At 42.6% G+C, this 14,357-nt stretch overlaps 1 protein-coding gene across 5 annotated transcripts in view; it reads right to left on the reverse strand.

The window, feature by feature from the left end:
• LOC137324995 (uncharacterized) overlaps positions 1-14,357 on the reverse strand; it is a 97,390-nt gene that overhangs the window by 14,732 nt on the left and 68,301 nt on the right. For 2 of the 5 annotated variants that reach the window (XM_067989692.1, XM_067989690.1), the window contains exons 7-10: positions 11,614-11,733; positions 9,933-10,043; positions 8,188-8,307; positions 5,191-5,295 (exon numbers count right to left, since the gene is read on the reverse strand). In XM_067989692.1, coding sequence (XP_067845793.1) covers positions 5,191-5,295; positions 8,188-8,307; positions 9,933-10,043; positions 11,614-11,733 — 456 coding nt within the window. The remainder of the gene's footprint in view (positions 1-5,190; positions 5,296-8,187; positions 8,308-9,932; positions 10,044-11,613; positions 11,734-14,357) is intronic. The other 3 variants (XM_067989693.1, XM_067989691.1, XM_067989695.1) reach the window with 2 other exon arrangements.

Raw genomic sequence — 14,357 nt, forward strand, 5'->3', positions numbered from 1 at the left:
GGTGAAGATGAAAATGAACCTGAGAGTCTCTATTATGATTCTTGATAATGACTTCAGGCAAGCAGGAAGTTTAGGACAAGTTCTAGAAATGGACTAACAGTTCAGTGGTGCAAACGCCACAAATTCAATCATGTTGTCATTAATTTTGCATGTGCACTAAATGTAACGACTAGAGGAATTTCTCTGACTTTGTTATTTCATTTCAGTAAAATACCAGCATGAGTGCTATGTGCTGAATTTTCCTTGTGGAACCTGAAGGTGCACTCATGTTCACAAAAGAATTGTAGGATTGTCCCATTTTTTGCTCTCAATTCTCTCTCCTTTCCTTATTTAGGCAGTGAATCCTTGTTGTAGCATAGTTCTATGATATCAGTCGCCCTGTTATACCTTGCCCAAGTGGCTGTTAATCTTCATCTAAGATCCTAAACAGTGAAGGCAGGATTTCTGTCTCAATTTACGCTGGTTTTCCAGAAATATGCAAATCATACTTTAACAATGAAATATGTTACCTGACATATTCGTCATTAACTCCATGGATATGCTGGGTGCGAGGGATACCAGTGCATTCCTGACATCCACCACAGCCAAGAAGTGGGATTTAAAAAATTAAATGGCGATGTTGTCCAGTGTGATTGATTACAATAGTGGACACTTTTAAAAAATGGTCACCTAGGGCAAGTTTCTACCTTAAAATGAGTGTACTGGCATTTTTGTTTGTGGATTCAGGGCAGGACCCATTTCCACAGGGTATCCTCCCTACATAATGGCAACGCTATAGTTTGCAAAGTGATATGAGGCCTTCCACATGTATACTCGCTGATGCTGCTGAGAGTTCATTTGTATTTATTAAAATGAAGAGGAATGGTATTGGAGTCCCCAAATCCCGTGACTTGCGGTTCTAATGCACCAAATGTACTTAGAACAAAATAAATCAGGCGTACCTGTTGCTAGTGTCAGCTGATACTGGAGAAAATGCTTTACTTTGGAGCCTGCAACCTGAACAAACTTTCAAGAGAGATTGCTGGGAGTTACAAAAGAATTTTTAAAGCATTAATTTTTGCTCTGCAACTGATTTAATAAGCTTGCATCTGGTAGCCTGATGAACTGTAAGACTACTGGGAAATGTTTGCCCCCACCAACAGTAGGAGGTTCTAAGTACCAGGGATGGAATTTCCTATGGGCATTCCTTTGTTTGCAATTTTAATGGAGGATGTGGAGCAGTACAAGATGGAGGAAAGGAGAATGAGGCTCTACAAGATATTACTCTCCCCTCCCCCCAAAGAAATTACAGGACACACAGATTCTATGAGAACATTAGTGAGGATGTTAGAAGGGTATACTTCACCAAAGATGCAATAGGGCAGCTGTGCCAGCTACTACATGAAGACCTATGGCTAAGATCATCTAGCCAGATAGCTCTGCCTGTAGTTATGAAAGTGATGACTGTCTTCAACTTGAATATGTGCAGTGCCACCCAGGGGACCATCCAGGCATGCATTTATCAGGCAACTTACACACTATAGAAGAGCTGGGGAATTTATCAAGTTTGGCATGACAGCAAGGCAGGAATGTCATAGGGCCATCCAGTTTTAACATGTTGCTGGATTCCTCAAAGTGCAAGGTGCAATAGATGACACCCACGGACCACTGTGGGCTCCTGCAGTTAACTTAACAGAAAGGGGTACCACTCGATGAATGCATTTGGTTAAACAGAATATGGACAAAGAATCCTTCACACAAATGCCAGATTTGCTAGAAAAATGCACCACAGGGGTCAACTTGCGACAATGATTACCAGAAAATGTAAAAAAAAATTCTGCAGATGACCGTGACATCATCCCAACTGGGAGAGGTCTGCTTGCATAGAGGAGGCCCCAGGATTCTTGATGGGCTCACTTCAACTGGGCAAAGCCCATAATATGGGGGGGTCCCTCGACTGCAGTCAGCAAATTCAGTACTTTGTGCCAATACCCTCCAATCTACCTAAAAATGACTAATTGTCTGGCTTTGGATTTGTTAAGAGAAAGTCGTGTCTGACTAACTTGATTGAATTTTTTGAGCAGGTAACAAGGAAGGTCGATGAGGGTAATGCGTTTGATGTAGTGTACATGGATTTTAGCAAGGCTTTTGACAAAGTCCCACATGGCAGATTGGTCATAAAAATAAAAGCCCATGGGGTCCAAGAGAAAGTGGCTAGTTGGATCCCAAATTGGCCCAGTGGCAGGAAGCAAAGGGTAATGGTTGACTGGTGTTTTTGCAACTGGAAGGCTGTTTCCAGTGAGGTCCCGCAAGGCTCAGTAATAGGTCCCTTGTTCTTTGTGGCATATATTAATGAATTGGACTTGAATGTGGGGGCTTGATCAAGAAGTTTCCAGATAATACAAAAATTGGCTGTGTGGTTGATAGTGAGGAGGAAAGCTGTAGACTGCAGGAGGATATCAATAGACTGGTCAGGTGGGCAGAAAAGTAACAAATGGAATTCAATCCGGAGAAGTGTGAGGTAATGCGTTTGGGGAGGGCAAACGAGGAAAGGGAATACACAATAAATGGGAGGATACTGAGAGGTGTAGAGGAACAAAGGGACCTTGGAGTGCATGTCCACAGATCCCTGAAGGTAGCAGGACAGGTAGATAAGGTGGTTAAAAAGGCATACAGGATACTTTCCTTTATTAGCCGAGGCATAGAATATAAGAGCAGGGAGCTTATGCGAGAACTGAATAAAACATTGGTTAGGCCACAACTTGAGTACTGCGTACAGTTCTGGTCACCACATTACAGGAAAGATGTGATTGCACTAGGGAGGGTACAAAGGAGATTTATGAGGATGTTGCTAGGGCTGCAGAATTTTAGCTACGACAAAAGATTTGATTGGCTGGGGTTGTTTTCTTTGGAACAAAGGAGGCTGAGGGAAGATTTAATTGAGGTATATAAAACTATGACGGAACTAGATAGAGTGGCTAGGGAGTACCTATTTCCCTTAGCAGAAGGGTCAGTGACCGGGGGCATAGATTTAAAGTAATTGGTAGAAGGATTAGAGGGGAGCTGAGGAGAAATTTTTTCACCCAGAGGGTGGTGGGGGTCTGGAACTCACTGCCAGAAAGGGTGGTAGAGGCAGAAACCCTCAACTCATTTAAAAAGTACTTGGATGTGCACTTGAAGTGCTGTAACCTACAGGGCTATGGACAAAGTGCTGGAAATTGGGATTAAGCTGGATAGCCTTTTTTTGGCCGGCACGGACACGATGGGCCGAATGGCCTCCTTCTGTGCCATAACCTTCTATGATTCTAATCTTCAAAAAGCAGTCCTGCACAGTCAGTTGCACAAATGGGAGGAAATTTAAAGTGGAGCCTTCAGCTTTACCACCCTGACCCCCTGGCCACCATTTTAACTGTTCAGTGCAGTTTGGCGGCTAAGGCACACACCGGAAGCAGGTGGGATCTTCATAAATTTGTGCCTATCGGGGTCCCATTATATCAATGGGACACCAAATGGATTTTAAATTGGGCCTGAGCAAGCAAGTCAACTTGGCTTTCTTGCCAGGTGAAGGCAAGTCAGAATTGTTTGGAGGACTAAGAGGCCCTCCAGGGCAAGTGGAAATTTTTCCTCTGCAAGGCCAGGAGAAACAGGAGTGCGTCTCCAGGCACCACAAGGAAAATCATGGCCTCCCCTGCCCTTTCCCTCCAGTGAGACTCCTAAAAACCCCTCCCTGCGACTTACCGGGGAATTAAAATACCCCAGTGTGTTTTGTGTGAAAGTGTGTTTTGCACTGGCCCTGCTCCACAACTGCCCAAAACTTGCTTGCAGTTAAAATCAACCCTATAACTTTATCATTAAAAACCTACAAGTCTATTTCGATGTTTTGTGCGATTACTTAATTTCTCTAAGTTATGCATGCATCACATATGAATTCTAGGAAGAAGGGAAAATAATTCTAAATTGTCCTGATTTTTGCCTTTGGGGAACAGTCAGTTCCTCTGGCACAAAGGTCAGGAAAAGTGGCAGAGGCCTGAATCACCGTTTCTCTGCCTTTTTAACCTTAAAGAAAGGAAGACTTGCATTTATATAGCGCCTTTCATGACCTCAGGACCAAAGCGCTTTACAGCCAATGAAGTACTTTTGAAGTGTAGTCACTGCTGTAATTTAGGAAATGCAGCAGCCAATTTGTGCACTGTAATGTCCCACAAACAGCAAAGTGATGATGACCAGACAATCTGCTTTAGTGATGTTGGTTGAGGGATAAATATTGGCCAGGACATCACAGAAAACTTCCCTGCTCTTCTTCAAAATAGTGCCATGGGATCTTTTACATCCACCTGTTTAATGTCTCATCCGAAAGATGGCACCTCCGATTGTGCAGCATTCCCTCAGTACTGTACAGTCCCAAGATTTCCAAGGCTTTCCTTTGGGGGAGGGGGGTGTCGACCCTGACCTGCACTTGCAGTGGGCGTAGACCATTCTGAAACATGCTAACAAGGTGTTCCCAGCTTCCTGCTTCATTCTATAATGTAAATATCGGCCATGCACAGGGGTGCCCAAAGAACATGGTGCTATAGCCTGCTGCCGGACGCCTACTGACTTAAGGGTCCATGGGGGTCCTGCGTCTGACCAAAAAGTCTTCAGGTGAGAACTTGCTCAAGACTTTTTTTTAATTCCCTCAAAATGTTAAAGTTCAATTGAGCCTTTCTGGTTGCCAATCTCCATCATTAGCCTGAAGGTCCAAATGACCAAGACCAAAGGCCTGCAGCTGGGCCCGGCTTTTCTGCCCTCCACCCCCTCACACCCAAACAGTGCTAGGCCCTACCAGGGGTGGATTTGCGCCGGGCATTTCTCTGCGTCATGTAAATGGCCCTGGGAAGGAAATTCAAGTGATCCTGGGGCTAGAGAGGAGCTGCACACTTCAGATGAATCAGGGCAGGGGGAGGGTAGGAAAATCTGTCCTGCATCTACCCAAATATTGACATGGAAGCTTGCATTTTATTTTGTTCTCTCCTTAGTACCTGTACTTCAGTTCACATTTCACCAGTAAAACAGGAGTCAAAACTGGTTCCAAAATCATTGGTTTTCTTTGAAATCACACATTACCACAATGCTTATTGAAACTTAGTGATGAAATATCACTTGTGATGGTAGGGAATTAATCACTGCAAGAACTAAAATTTCAGTGCTTTCTAACAAAAAAAAAATCAGTACCTGCAATATCAGATTGACATGCAGCATTACTGCTGTCCATTCCTGAACTTATGTGTCTGGATTGTTTTGATACTGCAGTCAAATTCTGTTGACTTGATCTTTGATCTGAATACAAAAGAATTGTACTTTTAAGAAATTGTAGTTTTAAGATCTAAATCCTGTGTTTTTATACAGAACTCAAATATCTGTTTTTTCTTATACATGTTAATAATTATAGCCTTGAAATTATGCGATGGGATACTAGCATATGGACACTTACACATTTATATGAAGTTCCTTCCTTTAATATAGAGATTCCCAAACTGGGGTCACACCCCTCCCCCATCCCGGGGGTGGGCGCAACGAGATTATCGGAGGGATGTTAATAAGCGACTGCACCCACACCGAGGAATGATCACAATCCAGTGAAGGGTGAACCTCATTGCTGTTTTCCTGCTGCTGGGGATCGCATGGTCAGTGGGAATGCCAGGTTCATTTTACACGTTGTACTCTGAATTGTTAATTTGTTCATTTAAAAAACATTTCTACGGTCTTCAATTGTGAAGTACAAAAAGTCAAACCTCGTGTAACTTGCAGATTTCCAAGGTGAGGAAAAATTCAATATCTTAAAAAAAATGTGAATATATGTTTCAAAAAAGAATAAAAAAGGGTTTAAAAAAGGAGTAAAATAAAAAAAAGGATTGTGAATCTTTGGAATTCTCTACCCCAGAGGGCTGCGGAGTTGTGAGTATATTCAAGACCGAGATCGATGGATATTTGGACACTGAGGTAATCAAGGGATATGGGGATAGGTCAGGAATGTGTTGGAAGATCAGCCATGATCTTATTGAATGGCAGAACGTGAATGCAAAAGACAAGGCTGAGGCGTTTGCAACCAACTTCAGCCATAAGTGCCGAGTGGATGATCCATCTCGGCCTCCTCCCGATAGCCCCACCATCACAGAAGCCAGTCTTCAGCCAATTCGATTCACTCCAAGCAATATCAAGAAACGGCTGAGTGCACCGGATACAGCAAAGGCTACGGGCCCCAACATCCCAGCTGTAGTGCTGAAGATTTGTGCTCCAGAACTAGCTGCGCCTCTAGCCAAGCTGTTCCAGTACAGCGACAACACTGGCATCTACCCGACAATGTGGAAAATTGCCCAGGTATGTCCTGTCCACAAAAAGCAGTACAAATCCAATGTGGCCAATTACCGCCCCATCAGTCTACTCTCAATCATCAGCAAAGTGATGGAAGGTGTCGTTGACAGTGCTATCAAGCGGCACTTACTCACCAATACTCAGTTTGGGTTCTGCCAGGACCACTCGGCTCCAGACCTCATTACAGCCTTGGTTCCAAACATGGACAAAAGAGCTGAATTGCAGAGGTGAGGTGAGAGTGACTGCCCTTGACATCAAGGCAGCATTTGACCGAGTGTGGCACCAAGGAGCCCTAGTAAAATTGAAGTCAATGGGAATCAGGGGGAAAACTCTCCAGTGGCTGGAGTCATACCTAGCACAAAGGAAGATGGCAGTGATTGTTGGAGGCCAATCAACTCAGCCCCAGGACATTGCTGCAGGAGTTCCTCAGGGCAGTGTCCTAGGCCCAACCATCTTCAGCTGCTTCATCAATGACCTTCCCTCCATCATAACATCAGAAATGGGGATGTTCACTGATGATTGCACAGTGTTCAGTTCCATTCCCAACCCCTCAAATAATGAGGCAGTCCGAGCCCGCATGCAGCAAGACCTGGACAACATCCAGGCTTGGGATCATAAGTGGCAAGTAACATTCGCGCCAGATAAGTGCCAGGCTATGACCATCTCCAATAAGAGAGAGTCTAACCATCTCCGCTTGACATTCAACGGCATTACCATCGCCGAATCCCCCACCATCAACATCCTGGGGGTCACCATTGACCAGAAACTTAACTGGACCAGCCATATAAATACAGTGGCTACGAGAGCAGGTCAGAGGCTGGGTATTCTGCGGCGAGTGACTCACCTCCTGACTCCCCAAAGCCTTTCCACCATCTACAAGGCACAAGTCAGGAGTGTGATGGAATACTCTCCACTTGCCTGGATGAGTGCAGCTCCAACAACACTCAAGAAGCTCGACACCATCCAAGATAAAGTAGCCTGCTTGATTGGCACCCCATCCACCACCCTAAACATTCACTCCCTTCACCACCGGCGCACAGTGGCTGCAGTGTGTACCATCCACAGGATGCACTGCAGCAACACGCCAAGGATTCTTCGACAGCACCTCCCAAACCCGTGACCTCTACCACCTAGAAAGACAAGAGCAGCAGGCACATGGGAACAACACCACCTGCACATTCCCCTCCAAGTCACACACCATCCCGACTTGGAAATATATCGCCGTTCTTTCATGGTCACTGGGTCAAAATCCTGAAACTCCCTTCCTAACAGCACTGTGGGAGAACCGTCACCACATGGACTGCAGCGGTTCAAGAAGGCGGCTCACCACCACCTTCTCAAAGGCAATTAGGGATGGGCAATAAATGCCGGCCTCGCCAGCGAAGCCCACATCCCATGAACGAATTTTAAAAAAACAGGCTCACCTATTCCTGCTCCTATTCCTTATGTTCTTCCTGGGGTAGCAGCTGCTCAGTGGAAAGCAGCCTGAGGAATTCCTGCCCCCTCTTCTGCAATCCTGGAAGAATTACGCCAGCAGTGCGCTGCTCAAAGTGCAGATTTTTGGACCATCAACAGAATTTTACCTAATTCTAAAAACATTAAGCATTTTGGCTGCACTTACCCTTTCACCCCTTTTTCCACTGATTTTCTTTTTATCCCGATTCTCGTACATTACTTAATTTTATGTTTTTTTCTAACTCGCCAACTCTATTTTACTTATCCTAAGTTATCTGCCTGTTTTCTTTAGTTTAAAATGTAATCTAACTTTATTCTTATGTCTTATTGTTCCCACCATAAAAGTGTTTTTCCTTGGTTGAAAACTGGCTTTCAAAGCAGGTTTGATAAATAAACAAGTACCTGGGAAATCAGACTGCCGTGGTGGAGAACCTTTGTCTATCAATGAACTTTTACTTGTGTCTTTTTTTGAGAGAGTAGTCCTACTGTGGCTACTTCCGACTGGAGAATTCAATCTATCATCTGAACAGAATAGAATTGTAGTTTTAAGAAACATATATACTCCAAATACATTCTTGGTCAGTTTTCCTCTTTACTTACAAAACAAATATGTGTTTGTGTTATATATTTTAAGAATTATGTTCCAGTATTTATCTATTTCAAGAAGTTGCAGTTCAGCTCAGAGCAATGTGCATGACTCTTAGCATACAGAACTGAAACATTATTAGACCAATTATAATGCAGTGTGATCACAGTTGTGTGACAATGACACTCGGATTAGTGAAGCGAAGTTGCACTTACTGATGAACTTGTATTATTACAGATACTAAATTCATTAACGTGTAAAATACGTCAGAAGGTGATCTTGGTTTCTCTTTAGACTGGCATATCAATATGATCAGTAAATATTTCCTCATGAGATAAACATTGGGAATGGTAAAAGATTTGGTATGAGCAGTCTGCACGCTTTTAGATAATATAGTCTGGATTTTGCTCTTCGTACACCTGAATTTCAAGCAGGACTGGGGCAGGGTCCCATTATGTTGAATCCCCAAATATTGATCAATATACTTAAATGAAGTGGTAATGTCTTACGTTCCATTTTCCATCATTACTGCCTCACTTATGCTTGCTGGATGTTAATCATGGTTGTATAAAACAGGTCTCCAATGTTGCTAGGTGGTAAGTGAAAGGCAAAAGTGGATTTTTAAGGGTCCAAGCAGCTTTCATGAAATTGTTAATGAAATGCTAGTTTCTCAGGGGCTGATTTTCAGTTTAGATGCTGAATGGGCGAGTAGTGGGCAGAGCATGCCCACCTCCTGCCGGTTATAACTGCTATGAAGCCAAAGCCATTTTGAAGCCCAGGCCTCACTTGCATGCAGCCGGTGAGCTTCACGTACCAAACCAGCCCTCCGAGGCAGCTCCCAACGGAGGAAGGTAGGAAATAGATCTGCAGAACCGGCTGACGGTCGGAATCGGGGGCGGGTGTGGAAAGGAAAGTGAGTCCCAAGGGCAGCCAAGCACAGGCTGGAATATTTTTTGTGGGGCTTGGAGGAGCAATCCAGCTCCTTTTGGCCCCACAAAAATAAAAGTTAAACATTTCTTTGGGCAGTATTTTGAGTGGCCTCCCTTTAAAGATCGCCGGCTATGCCGCTCAACACCAGTACAAATAGGTGGAACGTGCACAGGGACCCTGATTTGTACATTTAAAGTGGCCTCCTGAAATAGGCGAACGCTCTGGTGGCCGTTCCCAAGACCCTTACTAAGATGGCAGCTGGGGTGCCAATGTAAACGGGGCAGTAAGTAAACCAATGCCATTTTCAGGCTTTTGACACCCCGTTCATGTCAGGTATAGATATTTATAATCAAACCCTCACTATTTGACTTAATCTATTTGTGCTTTTTGCTCCCAACAATTCTTTGACCATCTACCTTTGTGTATGCTGCTTTGTCACTCCCATTTTTTGTTTAATCCCCCCACCCCCCAATTCTACAGTGCCTACAATGAGTTGTTGTCGATTTGGAATACATCTTTATCTTGCTTTTTTGGATTAAGAAATTTGACGATGAAATATAACTTGCAATACAAAAGAAATACTATTTCCAGAAACTAAAAATTCAGAATTTTTTGATAAATAAACAAGTACCTGGGACATCAGACTGCCGTGGTGGAGAACCTTTGTCTATCAATGAACCATCTTTTTTTGAGAGAGTAGTCCTACTGTGGCAACTTTCTACTGGAGAATTCAATCTATCATCTGAACAGAATAGAATTGTAATTTTAAGAAACATATATACTCCAAATATATTCTTGGTCAATTTTCCTCTTTATTTACAAAACAAATATCTGTGTTTGTGTTATATATTTTAAGAATTATGTTCCAGTGTTTATCTATTTCAAGAAGTTGCAGTTCAGCCCATGGCAATGTGCAAGACTCTTAGCATACAGAACTGAAACATTATTAAACCAAGGCAATTTATGATAGCAATACTGAGAATAATGACAGTTGTGTGTCAATGGCAATCGGATTCGTGAAGCAAAGTTGTACTTACTAATGAACTTGTATTATTACACATACTAAATTCATTAACGTGTAAGGCACTAAATTCATTAATGTGTAAAGTACATCAGAAGGTGATCTTGGTTTCTCTTTAGACTAGCATATCAGTACGATCAATAAATATTTCCTTATGAGATAGTCAACATCGGGCATGGTAAAAGATTTGGTATGAGCAGTCTGCCTTTAGAAATTATAGCCTGGATTTTGCTCTTCGTGCACCCGAATTTCAAGCAGGACTGGAGCAGTATGGAATAAAATGGGGTAGGGTCCCATTACATTACATGTATGGTGATGTGTTATGTTCTATTTTCCATCGTTACTGCCTCACTTATACTGGATGTTAATCATGGCTGTATAAAACAAGTCTCCAGTGTTGTAAGTGAAAGGCAAAAAATGGATTTTTAAGGGCCCAAGCAGCTTTCATGTAATTATTAATGAAATGCTAGTTTCTCAGGGTCTAATTTTCAGTTTAGATGCTGAACGGGCAAGTAGTTGGCAGAGCATGTCCACCTCCTGCTTGTTATAACTGCTGTGAAGCCAAAGCCATTTTGAGGCCCAGGCCTCATTTGCATGCAGCCGGCAAGCTGCACATACCAAATCAGTCCTCCGAGGCAGCTCCCACTGAGGGAAGGTGGGAAATAGGTCGGCTCCTCTGCAGAGCCGGTTGACGGTCAGAATCGGGGTGATAATTCCAAGGGCCGCCCCACACTGGCTGGAGTATTTTTGTGGGGCTTAGGGGAGTATTCCAGCTCCTTTTGGACAGACAAAAATAAAAGTTAAAAATTTCTTTGGGAAGTATTTTGAGTGGCCTCTTTTTAAAGATCGCTGGCTATGCCGCTCAGCGCCAGTACAAATAGGTGGAGGGTGCACAGGACCCTCTGTCATTGGGCCCTGATTTGCATATTAAAAATGACCTGCTGAAACAGGTGGACGCACTGGCTGCCCTTCCCAAGACCCTAAGATAGTAGTGGCGGGGGCGCCAATTTAACAGGGCAGTAAGTAAACCGCGCCATTTTCAGGCCGCCAGCCTCCCGTTTTCGCCGAGTAGAAACATTTGAAATCGACCCTTCAGTCACTTAGCTTAATTTTTTTTTGCTCCCGACATCTACCTTTGTGTTACTCCCATTTTTTTGTTTACTCCCCACTCCTCCCAATTCTACAGAGCCTACAATGCGTTGTAGTCCATTTGGGATACACCTTTATCTTGTTTTTTTTGGATGAAGAAATCTGACAATGAAATTCAGCTTTTTGATAAATAAGCAAGTACCTGGGACATCAGACTGCCGTGGTGGGGAACCATTGCCTATCAATGAACTTATACTTCTGCAAATTTTTGAAAGAGTAGTCCTACTATGGCTACTTTCTGCTGGAGAATTCAATTTATCATCTGAATACAGAAGAAATGTAGTTTTAAGAAACATATATACTCCAAATACATTCTTGTTCAGTTTTTCTTTTTATTTATAAAACAAATGTCTGTGTTTGTAATATATATTTTAAGAATTATGTTCCAGTACTTATCTATTTCACGAAGATACAGTTCAGTTCCAGATCAATGCACAAGACTCTATTTACAGAATTCAAATATTAGTCCAAGATGATTTAGGACTGTAATACTGAGCATAATAACAAAGAATAATACTTCAAATTATAATGCAGCGATTACAATTCTGTGTCAATGACACCAGGGTGAGTGAAGCAAAGTTGCACTTACTAAGGAACTTGTATAAATATAGATACTAAATGCATTAGGGTGTAAGGTAAGAGATCAGAAATTGATTTTTGTTTCTCTTTATATCTGCATATCAGTATATGATCAGTAAATATTTGCTCAGGAGACAACCAATTCTGGGACCGGTAGACGATTTCTTAATGGTGAGAGACTAGTAGCTCTGGAGGAGCAAAGAGATTTAGGTGTCCATATACAAAATTCACTAAAAGCTAGTGCACTAGTTCAAAAAGGCTAATGGAATGTTGGTCTTTATCTCAAGGGGGTTGGAATACCAAAGTGAGGAAGTGTTGCTTCAGTTGTACAGAGCCTTGGTCAGACCCCATCTGGAGCACTGCATTCAGTTTTGGGTACCGAATCTTCGGAAAGATGCACTAGGCTTGGCAGGGGTACAGTGTAGGTTCACCAGAATTATACCATGGCTTAAAGAGTTAAATTATGAGGACATGTTGCATAAATTTGGTTTGTATTCTCGAGTTTAGACGGTTGAGGGGTGATCTAATTAGGATTTTTTAAATGATAAGTGGATTCGATAGGGTAGAGAAACTATTTCCTCTGGTGGGGCATAATCTTACAATTAAGAGTTAGGTGATTTAGGAATGAAATTAGGAAGCACTTTTTTTTACACAAAGGATATGGAAATTTGGAACTCGCTCCCCCAAAAGGCAGTAGATGGTGGGTCAATTGAAATTTTCAAGACTGTGATAAATAGATTTTTGTTAGGTAAGGGTATCAAGGGATATGGAGCAAAGGTGGGTAAATGGAGTTGAGATACAGATCTGCCATGATCTAAGAGAATGATGGAACAGGCTTGAGGGGCTGAATGGCCTACTCCTGTTCCTATGATCTGGTAAGAATATTCAGCATATTCTTATAAATAATAGGCCAGATTTTGCTTAGTACATTACGGAGACAGACGGGGGTCGAAAATGGGGCAGGGACCTGTTATACCAGATCACATCCCATTTGTATGCCTGCTTGCATTTCCGGCTTAACTTCCACCGCACGCACCTGGCCAAATACAAGCGGACATCTTTGGAGACAGTAATGATGAGATGATGTCATTTGCCCCATTTCTGGTCATTACGACCTAACTTATGTTGGGCATTAATCACACATCAACTTTAGCACAAACTTCGTCTTAATCAAAAACTATGGTATCCGTGGGCATAGAGACTCTTTCCATTGTACTTTCCCTTGGTGCAGCAATGTAATAAGTGGCTTCTTAAACCTAGCCTCATGCTCCTCCTAGGTGCTACCTGAGTGATAGGATTGCACGAGATGGATGGTTGCTGTATTTCCCTACGAGTATCTTGGAACTGTGGTCGCCCTCATCTCATGGCAGCTGTAATGTTTCAAGATTTTTACCTATTTGGCCTGGAAGGGATTTTGGCTTAATTTATAATATGAGGGTGCTATGAAGTTAAATTCAGTTCAAAGACATGAGTCATCTGAGATGTTGTTCAGGTCAAATTAATTGAAATACATGATGAATCACCCAGTTTACAATTGTGTAATCTTGCACATCACATCACCCTTCTTTCAGGGTGCCCAGCAGGGAGTACAGCTAAACAGGCAAAGCAGATGCCATAGCTTCCACAACAAGGAAGTACATTTCCCTCAAGGTGGCAAGTTTGATTGGAAGCACACTAAGCCAATCCATGATGCAGCAAGCTGAGAAAGGGGCCTTGTCTTTCTTTCTTTCCTTCTCTCTCTCTCTCTTCTCTGAGGAAAAGGCAATCTGGAGCATATTTAACGTGGAGGTCTCACTTTCCAAGGTTACTGCCAGTCAGTTCCAAAACTATTGACTTGTAACATGAGATACACCCATGTCAAAAAGCAAAAACACAGATTTTATCATTTTCCAGATTGAGGAACAATAAGAAATTGATTGAAAACGTTATTCTGTTCACCCATATATTGTATATAGAATAAATCAATTCATTTATTCACAATTGGCCTGGTCTCACCAGACTTCTTTTCACTCCACCTTCAAAAAGATAGGAAAAATGCACATAGGAACATGTGCAAGATTACAGTATCGAGTACACATAATGAAGGGTCTTATTGACATGATCCCCAGGTCATGTTATCGTTTAACTAGCTAGTGGGCAGTAAATGTACTCTCCAGATCATAAGGGATATAAGGTTCACTGATGGGGGTGACTGTTGACACTGTAGCCAAGAGAGATTGAGCTCAGAACCAAATTTTGAAACTGCAGCTATGTCCAGAGATGGGCCGCTGTCTTGTGCTGCTGCAAGAGCAGCTGGGATATGCCCTC

Source organism: Heptranchias perlo, chromosome 9 (assembly GCF_035084215.1).
Source record: "Heptranchias perlo isolate sHepPer1 chromosome 9, sHepPer1.hap1, whole genome shotgun sequence".
NCBI classification, from domain to species: Eukaryota; Metazoa; Chordata; class Chondrichthyes; order Hexanchiformes; family Hexanchidae; genus Heptranchias; species Heptranchias perlo.